This window comes from Bos grunniens, chromosome 19 (genome assembly GCF_055505025.1).
Source record: "Bos grunniens cultivar Pamir isolate PY7600 chromosome 19, Bosgru_T2T1.0, whole genome shotgun sequence".
In the NCBI taxonomy this organism is placed as follows: domain Eukaryota; kingdom Metazoa; phylum Chordata; class Mammalia; order Artiodactyla; family Bovidae; genus Bos; species Bos grunniens.
The window spans coordinates 48,936,623-48,960,679 of record NC_141183.1 but is presented as its reverse complement, the minus strand read 5'-3'; the positions used below and the strand labels follow the sequence as shown (position 1 = coordinate 48,960,679).

General features: G+C 47.6%; 1 protein-coding gene across 1 annotated transcript; it reads left to right on the top strand.

Moving 5' to 3' along the window:
• The first annotated feature begins 1,538 nt into the window (after positions 1-1,538).
• Positions 1,539-18,248, top strand: HEATR9 (HEAT repeat containing 9). The gene is made up of 15 exons (XM_086360336.1): positions 1,539-1,626; positions 2,788-2,837; positions 5,020-5,201; positions 5,450-5,576; positions 5,795-5,851; positions 6,051-6,107; positions 6,709-6,766; positions 7,142-7,272; positions 12,746-12,928; positions 13,300-13,392; positions 13,486-13,605; positions 16,437-16,510; positions 16,988-17,039; positions 17,475-17,561; positions 17,769-18,248. Exons 1-15 carry the CDS (start codon positions 1,539-1,541, stop codon positions 18,135-18,137), a joined length of 1,728 nt encoding a protein of 575 aa, XP_086216462.1. The 3' UTR covers positions 18,138-18,248.
• The last annotated feature ends 5,809 nt before the right edge of the window (positions 18,249-24,057 follow it).

Below are 24,057 nucleotides of genomic sequence, written 5' to 3'. Positions count from 1 at the left end.
CAGGGATCACATCTGTGTCCCCTGCAGAGCAAACATGGAAAATTTAAATGGAGGGCTTGTTCATGCTTCAGATTGCTGTCATTTGGGACTTCCCAGCGTTCAAGTCTGGATGCACGTTTTCAGTTCAAGTTGGTGATGTATATGCTATTACCTTTTCCTGTTGTTTTTATTTTTCTTTTAATGACTGCATATTGAAATTAAACCAAACAATTCTCTATTTAATTTAATTCTCTATTAAATATTGGAATTGCATATTGTGTGTTTGTATCAAGTGGTTTCTGTTAACAAAGCCTTCAAGCCTAAAACAAAAGTAAAACTTTTAGCAAAACAGACCACCAGGGAAGTCCTCATATAGTTTTAAAAACTCACATTTTTTTTCTAAAACGAAATAAAATAAATGTGTTCGTGAACAACAACCCAAAGACTTCTATCTCTTGCTGCCAAAGAAGGAGGTATGTGTATGATTGGGAGAAGGGATAGTTAGGGAGTTTGGGATGGACATGTACACACTGCTATATTTAAAATGGATAATCAACAAGGACCTCCTGTATAGCACAGGGAACTCTGCTCAATGTTGTGTGGCAGCCTGGATGGCAGGGGAGTTTGGGGGAGAGGGATACATGTATATGTATGGCTGAGACACTTCACTGTTCACCTGAAAGCATCACACCATTGTTTGTTTTTTAATTATATTTATTTTAATTGGAGGCTAATTACTTTACACTATTGTAGTGGTTTTTGCCATACATGGACATGAATCAGCCACGGGTGTACATGTGTTTCCCATCCTGAACCCCCCTCCCACCTCCCTCCCCATCCCATCCCTCAGGGTCGTCCCAGTGCACCAGCTCTGAGCACCCTGTCTCATGCATCAAACCTGGACTGGCGATCTATTTCACATATGATAATATACATGTTGCAATGCTATTCTCTCAAATCATCCTACCCTCGCCTTCTCCCACAGAGTCCAAAAGTCTGTTCTTTACATCTGTGTCTCTTTCACTGTCTTGCAGATAGGATCATCGTTACCATCTTTCTAAATTCCATATATATGCGTTAATATACTATATTGGCACACCATTTTTTGTTAATCAGCTATACCCCAATACAAAATGAAAAGTTTTTGAAAATTTAAAAAACTTCAGAGGAGACAAAAAAATAACAAGGGCTACGTGAGCTTGAGGCTCATTAAGTGCTTTGACTTTTTTTCTAATTTATGCCTCACCACTGCCCCTTGAGCTCACCAGACAGGCATGGCTTCCCTCCTTTCAGATGAGGAAAGTGCACCTCCCAGAGGGAAAGTGACTGGCTCAAGCCACAGGCCAGTAGATGCCAGGGCTGGGGCTCCAGAGTAGAACCAGAGTGTTCCATGCACCTAGGTGATCTTTTCACTCAACACTCGGAGGCTTCTAGCTCTAGAAGCCCAGACACCTCACTAGTCCCTCTTGAGCCACAGATGACAGGTCTCCCCGAGCTCTGCCCCAACTCTCACAGAGGAGCAGTCCCTGTAGTCCCTGCCCGCCCCCCAGGAGAAGAGGATGGCCTACGAAAAATCAGTCAACATCTCTGACATCAACAGGGCGATGTTCAACTGCCCATGGCTGGAATATCCAGGAAGGATCAAAGGTGAGGTTAGAATGGACAAGAGTGGAGTCGGGGACAGGGACCTGAAAAGGAAAGCTCCCTGGCCCCCACTCCCAGGCAGGAGTCCGGGTGATGTCAGCAAATCTATGGGCAGAGTCAGGGCAGATCCTTGGGTACTTTCAAGGCTCTGTACACCCCTCAAGGTAAGTTTCCAGGGCCCTCTAAGGTGGGATGTCTCTGCGACTCCCCAGCTTCTGCTTCCTCACCTGCTCTGCACTCTCACAGTGCCAAGGTTTCAAGGTGTTCCTCTTGCCCACTGTTCTTCTCATCTGTCTGGCTACCTCTCCTACTTGCACTGAAGACTCAGCTTGTGGATAATCTCCTCTGGAAACCCTCCCTGCTCCTCCCCACCAGGTTAGGACCCCTCATCAAGACCACCTATGCCTTTATCCATCCTCACATTTATTTCCCTTTCTTAATCCCCAGAAAATGGTTCTATCTCACCAGTAGACCAGTGGTTCTGAAAATATGTTCCCAGGATCAGCAGCATCAGTATCTTGTTAGAAATGCAACTTCTCAGGATTTACCTGGCGATCCAGGGGTTGACTCTGTGCCACCAATGCAGAGGGCAGGGGTTCGATCTCTGGTCAGGGAACTAAGATCCCACATGCCACTCAGCATGGCCAAGACAAGCAAACAAAAAACAAGATCTCCAGTTTTTTCTAGTGCCACTCAAGTTTGAGAACCACTGACCATTTTTACATTAGAATCCTTTGGGAAGCTTTCTAAAATGCCTAGGTCCCTTCCTCGGACAATCTGATTCAATTAGTCTGATGCAGGACTGGGCCATGTTAAAAAATTCCCTCACCTAATTCTAATACGCAGCCAGGGATGAGAACCGCTCTGCCAGACCAGTGTGTCTCCAATTTCAACATGCATAGGAATCTTACTCAAATAAAGATCCTGACTTAGTAGGCCTGAGAGATTCTGCATTTCTGAGAAGCTTCCAGGCTATGGCAATGCTGGTATTGCACAGACCAAGACACCAGAAATGTACGAGTCCCTAAAGGACAGGAATTATGGCTTCTTTACCTCCCCGGTGCCTGATATCGTGTTTGCTAAATGCTAATGCTTGATAAATGAATGCCCAGAAGGACAACTCTTTCACTCACCCTTGTCCATGTGGTCTCCTTTGTGCAACAGAACTCAGAAGAGCTGCAGCTCCTGTCCTACTTCCCTGGTCCTGTCACCAGGTAAGACCCCTGACTTCCGCCACCCTGGGAGCCTTGTTGGAGGAAGAAGGTCAGCAGACCATCCCTTCCCATTAAGACTAGTTCATAGAACCCTATGGGCTCCCTGGTGGCTCAGACGGTAAAGAATCCACCTGCCAATGCAGGAGACCTGGGTCCGATCCCTGGGTTGGGAAGATCCCCTGGAGGAAGGCATGGCTACCTCCTCCAGTACTCTTGCCTGGAGAATTCCATGGACAGGGGAGCCTGGCGGGCTACAGTCCATGAGGCTGCAAGGAGTCGGACACGACTGAATGACTAACACAAACACATACTTAGAACTCTACTGTCACCCCTGGGAATGCCACTAACTCTGTGTGACCTTGGACAAGTGGCTTTCCCTCCCTGAACCGCAAGAGTAGCCTCTATCACAAGTCAACCTCTGTCCCGCTCCCTTTGTCGAGTGGCTATGAGATAACATCTGTAAGGCTTTGGCTGTGCAGGCAGTTGCTTAATAATGAGTTATTTTTGAATTTCAGATAAACAATGAATTTTTTTCAACATGCCTATGTCCTAAATATTGCCTTCACTGCCTGGAATCAAAATTCAGTGGGACATCCTGGAGTGTTTTGTTTGTTTGTTCTTAATTGAAGTAGAGAAGTTTATTTATTTGGCTTCTCTGGGCCTTGGCTGTGGCATGTGGGATCTAGTTCCCTGACCAGGGATTGACCACCACCCACCACGGCCAGGTCCCCTGCAATGAAAGCTTGGAATCATAGCCACTGGGCCACCAGGGAAATCTCAATCCTGTTTTTTATTTGCTTGGTCCTTATAAAATCTGACAACCCTACTTAGAGTGAGTCAATGTCCCATTTTCTGAAGTCACGACAATCACCTGCGAACTCATTATGATGGTCTCTGTCACCCCACTGGGAACCACTAGCCCAAGCCCTTTTTCAGAGAGCTGTTGTAGAGACAGGAAGGCTTGAGAAGGGACAAGAATGAATCCTTGTCAAATCTTCAGAGAAACCCCCTGACCCCTCTAAACCCTTGGTCACAAGCAGAGCTGCAGTTTCACAAGTGTCTAAGACAGATTATTTGAAGAAATCCTGTTTTTCCAATGAAACTATTAAGTTCCATGAGGACAGGAATGATAACTGTCTCCCCAGCACCGAGCACTTGGCACATAGTAGGTGCTCAATAAAAATCTGTCGAATGCCTGGGTGGATGAGCAGGAGCCCAAAATACCCCTCTCTTTACTCCACATGTTCCCTGTCCCTGGCCTTTTCATCTCCTTGCCCAGATGGCCTTTTTTTTTCTTTTTGGTTGCACAAGGTCTTCAATGCTGCACACAGGCTTTCTCTAGTTATGGGAAGTGAGAGCTACTGTCCACTGTGGGCTTCTTACTGCGGTGGCTCCTCTTGTTGCGGCTCATGGGCTCTAGAGCGCAGGCTCTGTAGTTGTGGCAGACAGGCTTAGGTGCTCCTTGGTATGTGGGATCTGCCCGGACCAGGGATCGAGCCTGTGTCCCCTGCATTGGCAGGCAGATTCTTATCCACTGGACCACCAGGAAGTCCCCAGATGACTTTCTCAAAGTCCCTTGAAATTCTAAACTAACTGAACTGTGGACAGTTGTCCCTTGGTATCCACAGGGGATACCAAACTCCACAGATACTTAAGTCTGTTGTATAAAATGGAGTGGTGTTTGCATGTAGCCTACACACATCCTCTCTAGATTATTTATAATACCTAATACAATGTAAATGGTATGTAAAGAGTTACCAGGTACATGGCAAATTCAAGTTTTGCTTTTGGGAACTTCTTAGAATTTTTTTTCCCCAAATATTTTGATCCCATGGTTGGTTGAATCCATGGATGTGGAACCTGTGGATACAGTGGGCCAACTGTACTCAGATCAACTTACAGACCAACAACAGTTTCCCAATCTTTATGTCATTAGTCCTTCACAACCACCTTGGGAGGGGTACAGAACAAGGATGATTAGCCCCATTTTGCAGATGAGAAGACTGAGACCTTGGTAGGGTAAAGTCACTTGCCCGAGTCACACAGTTGGTTAGGAGCTGGCTGTGTCTTCAGGACGAGAGGCTGAAGGGTATTTCCCTCGTCTAGTCCCTTCTCACCATGGCCCTCTTGCTGGCTGAGAAATGTCCCCTGTGGCTGCTCTGCCATTCACACCCACCTCCAGGCACCAAAGGAAGAGTCTCCCCCAAGTCCGGAGTGCTGGAGAGAGCGCCCGAGCAAGCCGAGTGCCGTACCTTACTGCTACTACAAGAAGCCCGAGCTGTACACGCACTGGTACACCCTGTATGATCGCCGAAAGGAACGGGAGGCCCAGAAGACACTGCGGAAAATGAGAGATCACCCCAGGTGTGTTTCGTCCCTTCCTGTTCTCCACGCCCTCCCCATCTTCTAGGAAAGGACAGAAAGAGAAGAAAGGGGTGGAGTGGGGCTGGGGGGCTGGGGTGGGGCAAATCAGCCTACAGACCCCCGAGGAGACCCTGGGGTAGATGGAAGCTGATCTGAGCTGGGCTGAGGACCAGAGGCAGAGGAGAGTCCGTGAAGTAAGGAGGAAGGGAACGAGGGGACCAGGGCTACCTGTGTGATTTCTCCCACAGGTACCTCAAGGAGGGTACCCTCAGCCAAAAGCTCCGTCTCCCCATGAGCAAGCTGACTCGCAGGTCTCCGGTGGAGTCCAAGCCCTTAGACCCTGCTGGGGAGCCCCTGAAGTGGCAAAGGTTAAAGGTCAGGGAACATGGCAGGGGCCGGGGCAGAATGGGGAGACCTCTTTCTGAGGATGCCTTTACCTCGGGCTCACACTATCCTTCCACCCTCAGACCCTGCTGGCAAAATGGAGTGGGGGGAGGAGAGTGGATTGGGTGAGCTCCTTTCACTTTGAAGGAAGCATGGTAGAACTATATTTGTTCCTTTCTTCCCTTCCACTGGCTTCCCTGGATGGGCAGGAACTCACAGAAAGCCTGAAATCTCCCAGGGAGGATGAGCAGCTCTACGCAGCACAGGTGAGAAGTGGCAAGGGTGGAGGGGTGTGGTTACAGGCCAGGTAGGAGTTGGCTGAGCTGGTGAGGAGAAAGATGCTGGAGGTGGAGGGCAGGGAGGGAGTGATGTTCCAAGAACAACCTCCAGCAGTGTCCAGAAGGTGGCAGCTCGCGGCGGTGGTGTCCAAGCTCTCTCCCTTTTCCTCTCCCCCTGTTCCTGCAGGCTCTGGGGTGCCTGGGGGTCAGAGACAAGTTTGTCATGGACGCACTGTGTCAGGTGGTGAGTCTGGGGTTGCACGGAGTCCAGGAGAGGAGGACACAGGGCCCGCGGTCTGCAGAGCCTTGGGACCTGAGCACAGACAGGGCCCCCCACGGTCAAGGACGATGGGTCAGATGCCGGAAGGAGACAGCCGCCTTGTGCGACATATGCCCATCTCATGCCCTTGGCTTCTTTAAAGGGTAACTTGATCTTAAAGGATGGGGAAGGGGGGATCTGAAGATCCCCTTTGTCTGACAGAGAAGTTGACTTTGGGGGTGGGGGTGGGCTGTGTTCTTACCCATAATCTCATTTAAATCTTCTGATACTAGAACTAGTTAGCAGGAGCTGTATTGTTCTAATGAGAAAATGAAAGCTCTGAGAGGCCAGGTGACCTGCCCTAGGCCTCATGGCTATCAGACACCAGATAGTGAGGTGAACAAAAGTCTTACTCCTAAGTTATGGTCCTTCCATCGCATCACCCTGCCTGCACCCGGGTTTGAACATAAACAGGTCACTCGGTTTCCTCATCTGTAAAATGAAAAGTTAAGCTGAGCTGATCCTGAAAGCTCCTGATAGTCCACCACCTTAAGGCACGTTCCCACCCCCTACCCCCTTAAATCAGGCCCAAGCCGGTCCGGAGAAAGTGAAATATGAGGCCTGTCGAGCCCTGGCCATCCTGGGTGAGTGGGTCCTCCCCTGGGTGGGAGTAGGGGCAGGGGAGGAAGCAGGCAGTGTAGCCGCAATCCACCTTTAGGGAAGGACAGAAGACAGTGGACGGCGCCCCCACTGCAACCCAGTCATTGGCAGATCTGGGAGTGATCCGAGGGATTGTTGGGCAGAGCGAGGAAGGTGGGGTGAAGAGGGAGAAGAGGTGGGAGGGAGACAGAGAGCAGGCTCTGGGAACTGCGGTCACGCTCAGCCAGCTGCTCTGGTGTCCTGGGGGGACGGCCGACCGTGGGACCGAGGTTGTGAGGACACAGAGGAGTCAGGTGGAATCTGGCAGAGAGGAGCCGCCCCGGAGGCTCCGCCCTGACCTGAGGCTCCTCCCTGTCCAGGATGCCTGAAAAAGCACGTGATCCAAACTCTCATCAAGAAGTTGAAGGGGCAAAATGAGGGGCAGAGGATGGATACTCTGATAGCACTTCGGACAGCTCTGAGTTCCTGGGCTGCTGTCCCCAGAGATCAGGTGACTGTGGGGGAAGAGTCAGTCCCCGGGGCAAGGTCGGACAGGTCATCAATGGTGCTGGCTGGGGGTTAAGCTGGGGCGAGGGTACCTAGCTCCTAGCTCTGATAAGGGGGGGGGACGATGTCCTTGTGGAGTCCCCTGTGGAATAGGTTGCCTGGACAGAATCACTGGCGTAGCTCCTGAACTGGTCATACCACCTCTGAAAAGCCAGCTTTCAGAGTTGTCATTTGTCCTGCTCTAAAATGGATATAGTAGTTACAGCATCGTTGAGAAGATTAAATGAGATAATATATGTAAAGCACCTACTTCAATGCCTAATTATTTTTTTATATATATTTATTTATTTGGCTGCACCAGGTCTTATTTGAGTCATGCAAACTTAGTTGTGGCACGTGGGATCTAGCTCCCCGTTCAGGGATCGAACCTGGACCCACTGCATCGGGAGTGTGGAGTCTTAGCCACTGGTCTCCATGGAAGTCCCAGTGCCTGTGCTCTTTCAGTGACCACGCCTCATTATTATTATCATCCTTAAAATAACCTGTTAAAGGAAAACCTCTGCCCAGAGGGGACAGGGACCAAGAAAGTCTGCTGACACTACTTGAGATTTTTCCCCTTTAGGGTCCTCTTATTTTGACCCCGTCACTGTTCCACATGAAATAGAATTCATTACATCCACTTACTCAACAAACATATTGAACAGCTATCATGGGCCAGACATCATCCTAGGCCCTTGGGATATGTCAGCAAACCAAAGCAGGCAGAGATCTCAGCTTTTGGTAGAGCTTACATTCCAGTGGGGTGGGGGAAGGGGAGAGGGGAGACATGTGAAAGTGAAAGTCACTCAGTCGTGTCCGACTCTTTGTGACCCCATGGACTATACAGTCCATGGAATTCTCCAGGCCAGAATACTGGAGTGGGTAGCCTTTCCCTTCCCCAGGGGATCTTCCCAACCCAGGGATTGAACCTAGGTCTCCCTCATTGCTGGCAGATTCTTTACCAGCTGAGCCACAGGGGAAGCCCGGGGAGACACGTAATAACCAACAAATTTCATTATATAGTACGTTAGATACAGCAAGTGCAACGGAAGAATTATGTAGAGGGATGAGAGTGATTAGGATGATCAGGGATGAGAGTGATCAGGAATGCTGAGTGCAGATGGAATGAGTTGCGATTTTAAACACTGAGGACAGGGGAGGCCTCATGTGGAAGTCGTCGTTTGAGCTCAAGCATGAAGGTGAGGGGTGAGCCTTGCAGATATCTGAGAGAAGGCATCCCCAGCAAAGGAAGAATCGAGGCAAAGTCCCGAAGGCAGGGGCAGGCTTGGTATGGGCAAGGAACAGCAAGGAGGCCATGTGACAGAAGTGGAGCGGGAACAGAGAAAGCAGGAGGAAATGAAGTCGGGTCAGAGGCGCTAACAGGAGACTGGCGCATGTGTGGCCTTCTGGATGACTTTACGTACTTGAGTTTTCTTCTGAGTGCAATAGGTTTTTGAACAAAGCAATGATGTGATCTAACTTATGTTTCAAAAGTTCACTCTGGGGGACTTCCCTGGTGGTCCAGTGGTTAAGACTCTGTGCTCCCAATGCAGGGGGCCTGGGTCCAATCCCTGGTTGATCCCTGGTCGGGGAACTAAGACCCCTTATGTGGCACAGTGGCCAAAAAAAAAAGGTTTACTCTGACTGCTATGTTGAAGAAAGATGGGCAGGGGATGAAAGGCAAAAGTGAAAGCAGAGAGACCAGTTGTGCTCAGTCACTTCAGTCGTGTCCGACTCTCTGTGACCCCATGGACCATGGCCCACCAGGCTCCTCTGTCCATGGGATTCTTCAGGCAAGAACACTGGAGTGGGTTGCCATTTCCTTCTCCAGCGATAAAGTATGAAGTGAGTGAAGGGAGTGAAGTGAAATCACTCAGTCGTGTCCGACTCTTTGCAACCCTATGGACTGTAACCTCCCAGGCTCCTCCATCCATGGGATTTTCCAGGCAAGAGTACTGGAGTGGGGTGCCATTTCCTTCTCCAGAGAGACCAGTTAGGAGTTGTTAAAGCAATCCTCGTGAGACACAATGGTGGCTTGGACCACAGTGGTTGCAGTGGGGTTGGTAAGCAGTTTTAAGCTCTGAATATGTATATATGTATTAATATTTATTGGTTTGTTTTGGCGGTGTCGAGTCTTGCTTGCGGCATGCAGGATCTTGTAGTTGCGGTATGTGGGATCTAGTTCCCTGAACAGGGATCAAACCCAGGCCCCCTTCATTGGGAGTGTGGCGTCTCAGCCACTGGACCACAAGGGAAATCCCCTGCATATATTTTTAAAGTAAAACTCTGACAGGTTAAATGTGAGCTGTGAGAGAAAGTGAGGAAACAAGGAGGAAGCTGAGGCTTTTGGCCTAGAAACGGAAAGGATGGAGTTGTCATCAACTAAGAAGGAGAATGAGTTTCCCTGATAGCTCAGTTGATAAAGAATCCACCTGCAACGCAGGAGACCCCGGTTCGATTGCTGGGTGGGGAAGATCACCTGGAGACAGGATAGGCTACCCACTCCAATATTCTCGGGGTTCCTTTGAGGCTCAGCTGGTAAAGAATCTGTCAGCAGTGTCAGAGACCTGGGTTCAGTCGAACCTGGGTTCAATCCCTGGGTTGGAAAGAAACCCTGGAGAAGGGAAAGGCTACCCACTCCAGTATTCTGGCCTGGAGAATTCCATGGACTGTATAGTCCATGGGGACAGGACTGAGCAACTTTCACTTCACTTCAAGATGGAGAAAGCTGCACATGCAACAGGCTTGGAGGTAATATCAGAAGTCCAGCTGTGGACAAGTTATGTTTGTGACGTCTTCTGGACATCCAAAGGAAACAAATAAGCAGCTGGATATACAACTTGGAGTTCAGAAGCCTGAGCTAGTGGAAGAGATCTACAAGTTGCCAGCATATAGGTAGCATATCATGTCATTCAATAAGATGAGATCACTAAGAACCAAGAATCAAGACTTGGGGCACCCCAGTGTTAAGAGGTCAGAGATAAGAGGAAGAACCAGTAAATACTAAGAAGTAGCCAACAGGTAGGAAGACAACCAATAGAATGGTATACTGAAAATCAAGTAAAGAACATTTATCAAGGAAAAGGAGACAAATCAACCATATCAAACAATATAAGGACTGAGAATCCATACAATGGATTTAACCATGTGGGGATCATTGATTATCTCAACAAGAACTATTCTGGTGGGGTGGTGAAAGTCTGAATGGAGTAGGGTTAAGAGAAAATGGGAGGAAAGAAGGGCAAGATGGCAAGAATAGGCAACTGTCCAAGTTTTTCTGGATAGAGCTGTAGTCAGCAGCAGGGGTAAATTCTAGAAAGAGAAAAAATAGCAGCCTGTTTCAATGCTGAGGATTAACGATCCAGTCGTCAGGAAAATGATCGTTTTGAAGAGGGTGGGAAGAGTTGGGCAGCAATGTTCTTGAGAAGATGAGAAGGGATGAGAGCAAGCACGTAAGAGATTGGCTTTATCTTTTTTAATATTTTTATTTATTTGGCTGCACCAAGTCTTGGTTGTGGCATGTGGGATCTTTAGTCGCACGTGGACTCTTGGTGGCAGCATGTGGGCTCTAGTTTCCTGACCAGAGATCGAACCTGGGCCCCCTACAATGGGAGTGTGCAATCCTAGCCACCAGATCCCCAGGAAAGTCCCCAAGACTGACGTTTTTAGATAGATGGTCATGGTCCACAGTAACGTGGAAAGGAAGGAATATGGGTGCAGGTGTTGAAAGTTGGACAGGAGTGGTGGTAAGTGTCTCTGGAACTTCTTTTCTAGTTGCTTTTATTTTGCTCGATAAAGTAGGAAGCAAGGTCATCAACTTAACAGAATAGAGAAAGAAGTGTTAGAGGGTCCAGAGGAAGGAATATGAATTAGGAAGGTGGGAAAGAGAACTGCCCAGGGAAAAGCAGTCTGACCATTAGGCATCATTAAGGGTCTACATAAGGTTTGTGTTCATATACTTCAAGCAAGATTAGTCATCATAACTTTGATTTCCTCTGGGAAGTGCATGCATAGAGTTGGTGGAGAGTTTAGTACAATAAAGAGGGGGTAAAGGAGTTCAGGGACCATGGAATTGAAGCTGGGTAAAAAGGGAAGAAAGTGAGGAGGAGGGCAGAGTTGCTCAATGAATTGTTAGTCTTCATGCAGTCCAACTTTTTTAATAGAGTGATTTATTAGCATTAAATATACAAAAAACATTCACTTTCATTTTTATTTATAAGAATCTGAAAGTAAGGAATATAAAAGTTACAGATAAATTCTTTCACTAAGAAAAGTTTAAAAAATAAGCAACGGAGATAACACGATATGTCTAAGTGATAGATCTGACCATGTACTTTTATAAACCCTCACAATCCCCCGCATATACATCTATACTTACATAAAAGAACTCATCTTTTATGTAATAGCCAAGTAAAAACTCCCAATTCCTGTTTAGAAGAATTCAATTAACAACAGGAATAAATAAAAGCACTCTGACCACACTATACAAATGTAAGGAACTTTTATAGACAATTTACGATAGAAAAAATACATGAATAACTAACCCACATATATACTCATATACAGGTAATGAAATAAGTTCAAAGTAAAGCTATTTAATATACTCCTTTTTAAAAAACTCATTGGCATATAGTTGCTTTACAATGTTATGTAATGTTACAATGTTTTCACTGTACAGCAAAGTGAATCAGTCATTCGTACATATTGTTGCTATTTAGTCAACAAACTTGGACAAAACATGTCCAACTCTTTGGCAGCTCCATGGACTGCAGCCCACCAGGCTTCTCTGTCCGTTGGATTTTCCAGGCAAGAATACTGGAGTGGGTTGCCATTTCCCTTTCCAGGGGATCTTCCCCACCCAGGGACCGAACCCATGTATCCTGCACTGGCAGGCAAGTTCTTCACCACTGGGCCACCAGGGAAGCCCCGTACATACTTTTTTGGATTTCCTTCCCATTTAGGTCATCACACAGCACTGAGTAGAGTTCCCTATGCTATACAGTAGGTATAACAATAACTGCTGACATCAGAGGAGAACCAGAAAGACAGGAGGAGAGGGAGTCAGAGAAAAGCTGCAGTAACGGGTAACGATGAGTCCCTCTGTGGGAATTAACGGCTGACGTAGCACCAAGGACAAGGTTATGGGAGGAGAGGCGTCGGGTCAATGACCTGTGTATTTTTTTCAAATGTCAAGAGCTGAGACAGCAGAGGTATTAAAGAGAGTAACGCCAACCCATCCACAAGAAAAAGTCATAGAGAAGTGAAAGGCTGTGAGCTGGGAGCAAGTAGATGGGAGCAAGAGGGAAGTGGGTAAACTAAGCTCTTGATAGGAGATTCCTTCTAGGGAAGAGGGAGAAGGGGCTGGAAGCAGTCTTGAATTGCCCTCCTCACAAAGCCTGGCCAGAGACCTAGTCCAAACGGCCCGTCTCCCTCTCAAGAGGACTCAGGTGGAGGATGAAGAGAAGCTGGTGCTGGCGCTGCTGATGCTGATAAAGAAGTCAGGGAACAAGGCGGCGGCGGAGGCGGCCCTGTGCTTGGGGTTCCTGAGGCCCCACAGCAACGTGGCCCGAGAGTACTTGCTGCAGTGCCTGTGTCAAGGGCCGAAGACCCAGCAGATGAAGGTGTGAGGGGCGGGGGGCCGGGCTCCCCGGGGACCCCTGGGGAAACGGTGCTGACTCTGCTGGGCTCTGGACCCTGTCATCCTCATCCCAGAGAAAAGGAGCTTCAGCAGGGAGCACCACAGGGTCCTCTGTGTGTTTGTGAATATGTATGTGGGTCACGTGGGCGTAAGTGGACACAGATCTGTGTATATTCCATTCATTCACGTATGGGCACATGTGTACACACGTGAACTTGCGCTGTCACTCATGAGGCCAAGAAGGAGGAGAAAGGACTCTGCCTGTTTCCTACAAGTTCTAGCCCTCAAGCGTGCTTGGCCATCCAAATGCCTCTTGGTCTGGTATACGCCACCCCGCCCTGCCCACCCCCACAGGCACTCACTGTGCTGGTCAAGATAATGGGTGTGCACTCAGCCACAGTTGTCAGGAGCATCCTGGACCAGCTGTCTTGTTCCAGCGTCCTGGAGGTAAGCTCTCAACTGCCTAGTACCCTTCCTGCTCCAGCACAAGGATGTGCTGGGGGATGAGGAAGGCAGTCTGTCCTTTGTGTCTGCCCTCAGCACCGTTTTGAAGCCACGCAGATGCTCAAGGCCATAGGGCTGGAATGGATCCAGGCACATGGTCTGGAAGAACTCACATTTGACCTACTCAGGAGAAAGACATATAATGAACCCTTCTTCGTAAGTGAGACCAACACTCCCAAGCCCAGGCAGCCCAAACCTGTCTCTTCACCTTTCTCTAAAGGACCCCTACCCTGCCTTGGCTCCCACCACACTGCCCCCCAAAGTTCAGTTCAGTTCAGTTCAGTTGCTCAGTTGTGTCCAACTTTTTGCAACCCAATGCACTGCAGCAAGCCAGGCTTCCCTGTCCATCACCAACTCCCGGAGCTTGCTCAAATTCATGTCCATCGAGTCAGTGATGCCATCCACCACCTCATCCTCTATCGTCCCCTTCTCCTCCTGCCTGCAATCTTTTCCAACATTAGGGTCTTTTCCAAGGAGTCACTTCTTCATATAAGGTGGCCAAAGTATTGGAGCTTCAGCTTCAGCATCAGTCCTTCCAATGAATATTCAGGACTGATTTCCTTTAGGATTGACTGGTTTGATCTCCTTGCAGTTCAAGGGACTCTCAAGAGTCTTCTCCAACACCACAGTTCAAAAGCATCAATTCTTCAGCACTCAGCTTTCTATATTGTCCAACTCTCACATTCATACATGACCACTGGAAAAACCATAGCTTTGACTATGTGACCCTTTGTCAGTGAAGTAATGTTTCTGCTTTTTAATATGCTGTCTAGGTTGGTCATAGCTTTTCTTCCAAGGAGCAATTATCTTTTGATTTTGTGACTGCAGTCACCATCTGCAGTGATTTTGGCACCCAAGAAAATGAAGTCCATCACTGTTCATTGTTTCCCCATCTATTTGCCATGAACTGATGGGACATGAACTGATGGGATGCCATGATCTTAGTTTTTTGAATGTTGAGTTTTAAGCCAGCTTTTTCACTCTCCTCTTTCACTTTCATCAAGAGGCTCTTTAGTTCCTCTTTGCTTTCTGTCATAAGGGTGGTGTCATCTGCATATCTGAGGTTATTGATATTTCTCCCACCAATCTTGATTCCAGCTTGTGCTTCATCCAGTCCAGCATTTTGCATGATGTACTCTGCATATAAATTAAATAAGCAAGGTAACAAAATACAGCCTTGCCATACTCCTTTCCCAATTTGGAACCAGTCCGTTGTTTCACGTCTGGTTCTAACTGTTGCTTCTTGACCTGAATACAGATTTCTTAGGAGGCAGGTCAGGTGGTCTGGTGTTGTCTAAGAATTTTCCACCAGTTTGTTGTGATCCACACAGTCAAAGGCTTTGGCATAGTCAGTGAAGCAGAAGTAAGTGTTTTTCTGGAATTCTTGCTTTTTCTATGATCCACCAGATGTTGGAAATTTGATCTCTGGTTCCTCTGCCTTTTCTAAATCCAGCCTGAACATCTGGAAGTTCTCGGTTCACATACTGTTGAACTTAGCTTGGAGAATTTTCAGCATTACTTTACTAGCATGTGAGATGAGTGCAATTGTGCAGTAGTTTGAACATTCTTTGGCATTGCCTTTCTTTGGGATTGGAATGAACCTTTTCCAGTCCTGTGGCCACTGCTGAGTTTTCCAAATTTGCTGGCATATTGAGTGCAGCACTTTAACATCATTATCTTTTGGGATTTGAAATCACTCAGCTGGAATTCCATCACCTATACTAACACTGTTAATAGTGATGCTTCCTAAGGCCCTCTTGACTTCACACTCCATGATGTCTGGCTCCAGACAACACCATCATGGTTCTCTGGGTCGTTCAGATCTTTTTTGTATGGTTCTTCTGTGTATGCATGCCCCCCAAAGCATGCATCACATTTCCCAGAACATAGCTCCTGTCTCCAAGCCGTCTGGCCTCTGTGTGGGCAGTCCTCTCAGTTTAAAGTGCCCTGTTATTCCTCCCTCCCCTGAAAGGTGTAAAACTGCCTCTGCTTTCAGTCCCACTGGTAAGTAGCTGCTCTCTCCTACTGCCTATTAAAATACGATCACCCCTTCCAGACCAGCCCAGACAACACCTCCTATGGGAAGCTTTCCAATCACCACCAACAGAATCATCCTGCCTTCCTGTGCACTTCCTGGCTTTTACCTTTCTTAGAGCTTGCTACAAAGCCAGACACAGCACTAAAGACATTTTTCTAAGCTGTGAATCAGATTGCAGCTCACCTCTGCAAAAAACTTGTTACTCCCCAAGCTCTCAGGAGGGCTTACATAGCCCTTCACCACCCAAGGCCTGCCTGACTCTTTACCCTCACCACACTCGTGCCAAGCCACGCACCAGCAGTGCTTAGGAGCAGCCTGTCCTGACTTATACCCGTGGTCCCAGTGTAATTGCTCAGTGTCCCACTCTGAAGACTCTGTATGGTCACCTAGCTAAAGTGAACCATTTCCTGTTCCCTAACCTCTCTGTGCTCTCTCCTGCCTCCAGGCTTTTGTACCTGCTCTCCCTCTGCCCAGGGAAGTTGGCCCCCAGCCTCTCGGCCTGATTAACTCCTACTCATGCCTCAGGTTTCAGCTGCGGCATCACTTCCTCCAGGAAGTCTTCTTGGAACTCAGACTGAGCTAGGAGATCCTCCTGTTGTCCCTACATTTAGTTCAGGAGTCTGACTGCCTGTTCACTTGTCTGTTTCCCCCACCAGACCGTGAGCTCCCTGAGGCAAGGACCATCCACACAGCACAAAGTAAACTCTCAATGAAGGTTGATGGTCCAGTGGTTAAGACTTCACCTTCCAGTTCAGGGGTTGGGGTTCAATCCTTGGTCAGGGAGCTAGGATTCCACATGCCTTGTGGCCAAAAAGCCAATACGTGAAACAGAAACAATACTGTAACAAATTCAATAAAGGCTAAAAAATGGTCCACATAAAAAAAAAAAAAGTGGGAAGCACTTAAGAGCACACCCCTGAGTCCCTGTCCCACCTTAATCTCTCTTCAGGCTATAAGGCAGGCTGTTGCTGAAACTGTGGAAGAGCTCAAGATGAAGCCCATGATGTTGAACTTGGTGGAGGCGTGAGTGGTTCGGGCTGGGAGCTACCAGGGCCAAATCCTAGGCTGTGGGAAGGGGACAGAGGGTCAGTGAGAGCTGAGAACCTACTGCCTGGTCTCAGATCACACTGCCCAGGCCACTGGCCAGTCACTCTCTGACCTCTGGGCTTTTCTTCATCTGTAAAAAGGGGCTGGTAATACCTACCACTCAGAGTTGCTATTTAAAGCTCAAGTTAAGATGAGGACTTGGAAGGGATTTGTAACCGTAACGTTCTGGACAAATGTGAGTCCTGATCATCACTCAGAGCCCCTTGGAAAACTGTTGTACCGACCTTTCCCCTCCCAGTCCCTTTCCTGACCCAAGAAACAAGAAGGGGACATTAATGAAATTAACATCACTCATCAGCTTTATGCCTGAGTCACTCTGGACTATAAGAAGCAGCCAGTCTTCCTCCCCTTCCCCTTAACTGGACCACAACACACTCACTCCCTTCTCTTCAGGCAGCTGATGAGCTCAAATGCCATAGCACGCCAGGAAGCAGTCATCTCTCTGGTAAGGCCAGCTCCGCAACTCTGACCAGATGTGTTGATGGCTGGGGGAGTGGGCAGTCCAGGAGAGCTACTGAGGGAAGAAAGGGCTGCAAAGTGTGGGGAGGGGGTTTGCCGGCTTTTTTATTTTAGACTTCCCACTGTACCAGGAGTTAAGGGAAAGCTTTTCTGCAGGACTGGAGCTGGGTATGAGAAGGGACAGGTGAAGGGTGTGAGGGGCATTGCTAAGATGTGACAGAAACTATCTTGACTCTTCCGGTGAAAAAAATTGTACCGGAACCCAATGCAGAGGCAGGCCCTCAAAGGTAAGGAAGCAGCTGGGAAGCCACATCTCCTGTCCAGGGAAAGGGTCATCACGAGGGCACTAGAATGGAAGAGAGCATAGACGGGGCATCTTCCTGGGCTGGCTACTGAGGTGCCCTCATCCTGCCTCTGCCAGAGCGTCCTGGGGATCCGCAGCCCACAGGTGTTCCACTTGGTCCTGGACATGCTGGATGTGGAGAAGAACGCGTCTGTGAAGAAGAGTGTAAGGCATCCCTGCCCTCCTCTTCCTCCAGCCTCTCCCACTCTCCTCACACAACATGCCCTCTGATGGAGGAGAGGGGAATAAGCCCTTAGACGTTGTCCCTCGACCTCATTTCCTGGGACTCAGAGTGACCTGTGGCCAGAACTCCCCTCCCCCCTCCCAGGGCTGGCCTGAAGGGAGCCAGCCACGGGGCTTGTTTCAATGCAGCTACAAGAAACATTAATTCTTTTGGCCTCCATCGATCCCTGGATCCAAAACAAGCTAAAGAACAAGGTTCTCTTTGTATGTGAGATGCCAAAGACCAGCATGAAGGTGGAGTTCACAAGGTTCCGGAAAGAGCCTGAGAACCCTGAAGAGACAAATATCCAAGACTTTAAACTTATACAGCTGAACCCCTTGTTTCTTACAAAGTCCAGTGCCATGTTAGACCGACAGAAAAAGCTAAACCCCCAGAAAGGGTCTGATACCCCTGGCTTCCTACCCTCTTTCTCTATATCCCCCAAACACCAGTCACAGGGGCCCTGGGCACAAGGGATCAGAAAGCAGCTCCAGACCTTTGCTGAGACCCCCAACTAGTCAGGTGTTTAGGTCGAGTCCCTGCTCTTTCCTTAAGGGTGCTTCTCAGGCTCGCCAGAGAAAATGATCAGTACTTATCTTCCATGAATAAATGAGCATCACTCTACCTACCATGATGGTTCCCTTCATCATGAGCTGCACTGAAACACATATCTTCTCACTCCTGGCTGGGCCTTCCTTGCTCTCAGCTGCACATCCTTTCCACGAGACAAACCTGCTCTGGATGGCCAGCCTGTCTTCCTACATCAAGTCCTTTGTCTGCACCCAGAATGTGATGACAAAGCCAGAGCTGAGCCCCTGTCCAGAGGGGGCTGCTGAGGAGGAAAATGGGAGAAAATCCTGGAGAGCTTGGCTCTTGGACCATTTCCTCTTATTAACTTGTCCCTCCCCACCACCCCCCCCATTTCCCTATTGGTGGTCAAGAGATAAATTAGACTTAATTAAGACCAACCATCCTCTCCGCTGTCTCTTCTCTCACACCTGCTTTCCAACTCCCTTAGGGTCATTCCCTCTGACAGACTCTATTTACTCTCTAACAAGTGCCTTAGTGCCTCCCTCATTCTACGAAATGCTTCAGTTTTCCTTGGCCAATAGGATTGGTCACACCAATCCCAACAAGCTATGTCCTCCATTAAAAGGAAAAGCCCAGACTCTGGAGTCAGACAAATCTGAAATCAAGTCCCAGGGCCCATCACTCACTTGATCTTCGACTGTGGAGAAGTTACTGAACCATCCTTACCTACAAAATGAAGGGAATGCATACTACTTCTGAGGGCTCTTAGGATTACGTGCCTGTGTGCAAAGTTGCTTCAATCGTGTCCCACTCTTGGCGATCCTATGGACTGTAGCCTGCCAGGCTCCTCTGACCATGGGGATTCTCCAGGCAAAAATATTGGAGTGGGTTGCCATGCCCTCCTCCAGGGGATCTTCCCGACCTGAGGATTGAACCTGCATCTCTCACGTCTCCTGGTGCCACCTGGGAAGTCAGAATAACACAGAACCTACTGGTGCCTGGTATTCCATAGAAGGCACTCAGGTGGAGATTTCTTTTCTCTATTCCTCTCTTCAGTGTTGCCCTGTGAGCCTGTGACCACCAGAGATTTAAAAAGCTCTGCTACCTTCATTTACCCCTCCGATCTTATTGAGCGGTCAATGAGAGGTCAAGTTCTTTCCATTGAGCTGCAGCTGCTGCTAAGTCGCTTCAGTCGTGTCCGACTCTGTGTGACCCCATAGATGGCAGCCCACCAGGCTCCACCGTCCCTGGGGTTCTCCAAGCAAGAACACTGGAGTGGGTTGCCCTTTCCTTCTCCAATGCATGAAAGTGAAAAGTGAAAGTGAAGTCACTCAGTCGTGTCCGACTCTTAGTGACCCCATGGACTGCAGCCTACCAGGCTCCTCCATCCATGGGATTTTCCAGGCAAGACTGCTGGAGCAGGAAAGGCCAAAGTGAAACAAATGTTCCCTTCTACTGCCCTACATACCAGGTTCTAGAGTAGTCCAGTTATTCTGAATCCAGCATGGTATATGTCACTGAGATTTATCTGCCCACCTGCCCTACCACTTATAAATTCATGCTTTGCTTTACAGAATTTTAAGTAAAAACCAAAGGAATGGTATCACTATTCTGGGGTATAAGCAACACTGCCTCTAATAGTGTGGCACAAAGGCCAAAGATGGAAAAATGATCTTTTCCTCTTTTGTCCACTCTACAGTTTTGCACCAGTGAGCATCCTAACCTAAATTTCCCTGGGCCTTAACAGTGGGTAGAAGTGAAAAGTAAAAGTGGGCTTCCCTGGTGGCTCAGACGGCAAAGAATCTGCCTGCAATGAAAGAGCCTGGGGTTTGATCCTTGGGTCAGGAAGATGCCCTGGAAAAAGGAATGGCTACCCACTCCAGTATTCTTGCCTGGAGAATTCCATGGACAGAGAAGCCTGGCAGGCTACAGTCCATGGGGTCACAAAGAGTTGGATACAACTGAGCAACTAACATTTTTGCACTTTAACAGCCTGTGGGTACAAAATGAGTCCTTTACTGTATACTTTAGGCTCTCCACTCCTGCAATGTTCTGCCCACAGATCTCCAACCCTTCCTCTTCCACACTTCTGGATCTCTCCAGGGCGGGGGGGTACGGGGGTGGTCTCATTATTCAGCCAAATACCACAGGCTCTGCTCAGCAGGACCTCCATCCTAATTCCACCAGCCCTCACCAGATTTAAGACAGTACGAGCATAAAGGTCTGCATACAGCATCTACCATCTGGTAGACCATCAACATTCCAGTCTTCCCAGTACTAGAGCTACCTAGACCCAATGTTCTTAGAAACATGCTTAGTCCAAGCAACTTCTCTGAGGCCTGAACTGCCCACTCTTCTCAACCATCCGGATCTGCTGGGACTGATTTTCGACACCATCCAAAATGTAAGACCCCTCCTTTCTCCTCCCTTTCTAATGGGATCTCTAGATACTCCCACTAATGGGGCGGCAGGGGGGAATGGATTTATACTGTCTACCTCTTCAAACATTTCTCACCCCTCTGTGTTGTAAGTGAAATCTGGCTCTTGAACTGGCCTCTTCCTGAAACGGCAAATGTTGTTCCACCTCCTGCATTCCTTCCCAATGTCACGATCTCCTGTCATTGTTTCCCTAAGGGTCTTGGCTCAAACTAGCTCTCCCACCCTCTGCCCACTTCCTTATTTCCTCTCATTCACTGCCTGAATCTTAGTCTTGCTATCACCATCCCTATGGACAACCGTCTTGACACCTCAGCTCCTTGGTCCTTAAGCTCAGCTACAAAGGCTTTTCCCTTCCAGTTACTCCAGCTACCCATTTCTGTGGCCACATTTAGCCCTTGTCACCCCCAGGAATGGCTCCAACTCCAAAATACTCATGAACATCTGTAATACTTTCTGACCCGAATCTCCCATCTATCTAGCTCTTTTTAACCCCACTACCAGTCCTTTGAATCTCATCAGTAACCCTCCCTAAGCTCTTGACTTCCCTACACTGTTAGCCAGCCCCCTCTCACTATAATTTCTACTCAGCCCAGACCCCATCCAGCAACCACTCTCCTCACTAGCCTCATACTTCCACTAGCATCTCTCTCCCTGACTAATAAAACTCCCAACCCTGAATCAAATTGCCTCTGATCCTATAACCAGGTTGCTGATTATGGTGGAGAGAATTCACACATCCATAGACTGGCTCCCCCAAAATACTTGCCTCCTATCTTAACTGAGCCCTTATTGCTCTCTGGCAACTTTATGGTGATGAGTGACGATACTTTACTATTTCCTACAAGTTATTTCAAGCGTTCTCTGTTCTTGTCACATTTCCTACAGTCTCTTCAAACTTTCTATCACATTACCTCCTCAACTCTCAGTAGACTGTTATAATTTCTCTTCAGGGAGGAAAAAAAGACATCAGATGAAAATTACCCCAAATACTTCCCATCTCTGTTGTAAGAATCCTTATACACAGTAGTTAAGAGCACAGGCATAAGGCCAGATACTCTAGTTAGTATCTGATCTCTGTAACTTAACTAGAGATGTGATACTGGGTAAGCTGCTTAACCTTTCAGAGCCTCTGTTCCTCAATGTATCCTCTGAAAGGCCCTTCCAGTAGCAATCAAAATCATTTACACCATTCACCTCTCCTGTGATTTCATATTCAAAGAGTATTTTTCCCTATACCTCTTTGCCTCACAGCATTGTTACAAGAATTAAATGAGTTAACACACACCAATTTCTTATTAAGAGCTTGGTACATAGTAAGCTCCCAACAAATGTTGGTCATCTGTTACTTTTATCAGCATCTGCACTTATTCTTACCTCCAATTACAATGCAAGAAGCACTCTCCTGAGGCAAAATCCTCCAGTGTGGCGATTCCTTCAAGGAATTTAAATACCAATTATCCCCACTTCCTTCCAAGTAGTGCATAAACATAATCAATTCCCACCCATCTCAATAAAGATAAAAACCCATACCCTGGTCATGTCGCCCCTTCTTACCTCATCCTATTTCTAACCACCCTTCATAACCAAAGTTCTTAAATCGTCGTTCACATCACCTGTCTCCATTTCTCTATTATTTAATTATAAATTATTTAAATTTTAAATTATTTAATTATAAATAATTATTTATTACCCTTTGGGTTCAATTTTCTACCAAAACCACTTTTGCTAAGGCAGTGATTCTCAGAAATTCCTCCCCACCCTCCTGCCCCCACCAGCCAGGGGCATTTGGTAATGTCCAGAGACACATTTGGTTGTCACAACTGGGGACTGCTACTGGTGTCTTGTAGAGGGCAGGGAGGCAGCTAAACATCCTACCAAGTACAGGAGGGCCCCTCACAACCAAGAATTATCCAACCCAAAATGTGAGTAGCACCAAGGTTGAGAAATCCTGTGCAAAGATAATTTACAACTCCATGTTGCTATCAACAACAAATGCTTCCTATAGTGAAAGTCAAAGTCCGGCTCTTTGCGACCCCATGGACTATATACTCCAGGCCAGAAGTCCATGGAATTCTCCAGGCCAGAATACTGGAGTGGGTAGTAAGATTCTCCAGGGGATCTTCCCAACCCAGGAATCGAAGCCAGGTATGACTGAACCCAGGTTTCCGGCATTGCAGGCGATTCTTTCCCAGCTGAGCCACAAGGGAAGCCCAATACTGGATTGGGTAGCCTATCCCTTCTCCAGGGGGGATCTTCCCGACCCAGGAATCGAATCGGGGTCTCCTGCCTTGCAGGCGGATTCTTTACCAGCAGAGCTATCAGGAAAGCCCCTAGTCTTTATATAGCTTGGCCAACTCGAGCACTTGACATCAGTAGTTTTTCTCCTTGAAATCCACTCTTCCCTTGGGTTCCACAGACACCTCACTGGTCATTCAGTCTGCTTCCATATCTTCTATTATCTTTTAGATGTTGGTATTTCTCAAGGTTTCGTCCTAGGCTCTTCTCTCTAGTCTCCAAAACCATCAGAATCAAATGCAGCTTTTGATTTTTAAATGTGCCAGGCCTCTTAGATTCCATTGTTTTGGATTGGAGCCCAGACATCTTTTGCCTTGTAAAAAAGTTTCTAGCTAATTATAGCATTCACTGAGAATGGAAAAACCACTACTGTCTTGCTTTATCCATATCCACTTCATCCCTTTAATTACCATTTATACATTAATGACTCAAATCTGTAATAGATTCATTTAGTCAGTATTTATTGAGTACCTACCTATTCTGTGTCTGACACTGTTCTAGGTAATCGGGTAGAACAGTGATCAAAAGAGGAGGTTCCCTACTCTCCTGGAGCTTACATTCTAATGGAGAAAAATTAACCACAAAAAGATTCACATAGTGCTAAGTACTATGATGACATTACAAGAGGTGATGATAGTGTGACTGGAAGAAGTATTGTACATAGGAAGGCCAGCAAAGACCTAGGAGGGAGGGTGGGATGTGACCCAACATTGTGGTGAGAAGCAGTCAGCCAGGTAAGCATGAGGAAAGAGAATCCGAGACAAACCATATACAGAAGCACGTTTGGTACCTTTAAGAACTAGGACTGCAGTGGTTAAGGAAGGCTAATATGGATAAATGTTCTATAATGAGGTGGCAGAGACAAAGGCCAGATCACACAGGGCTTTGTAATCCAAGGTAAGAAATTTATAGCCTACATACAATAGGAGGTCACTGAAAGGACTTTAAAGAGACATGACATATAATACTGTTGGCTACTGTATGAAAAATGGTTTTTAGAGGTGCAAGACTGTAGGGGGAGGGAGCCTGCTGCTGCTGCTAAGTCGCTTCAGTCGTGTCTGACTCTGTGTGACCCCAGAGACGGCAGCCCACCAGGCTCCCCCGTCCCTGGGATTCTCCAGGCAAGAACACTGGAGTGGGCTGCCACTTCCTTCTCCAATGCATGAAAGTGAA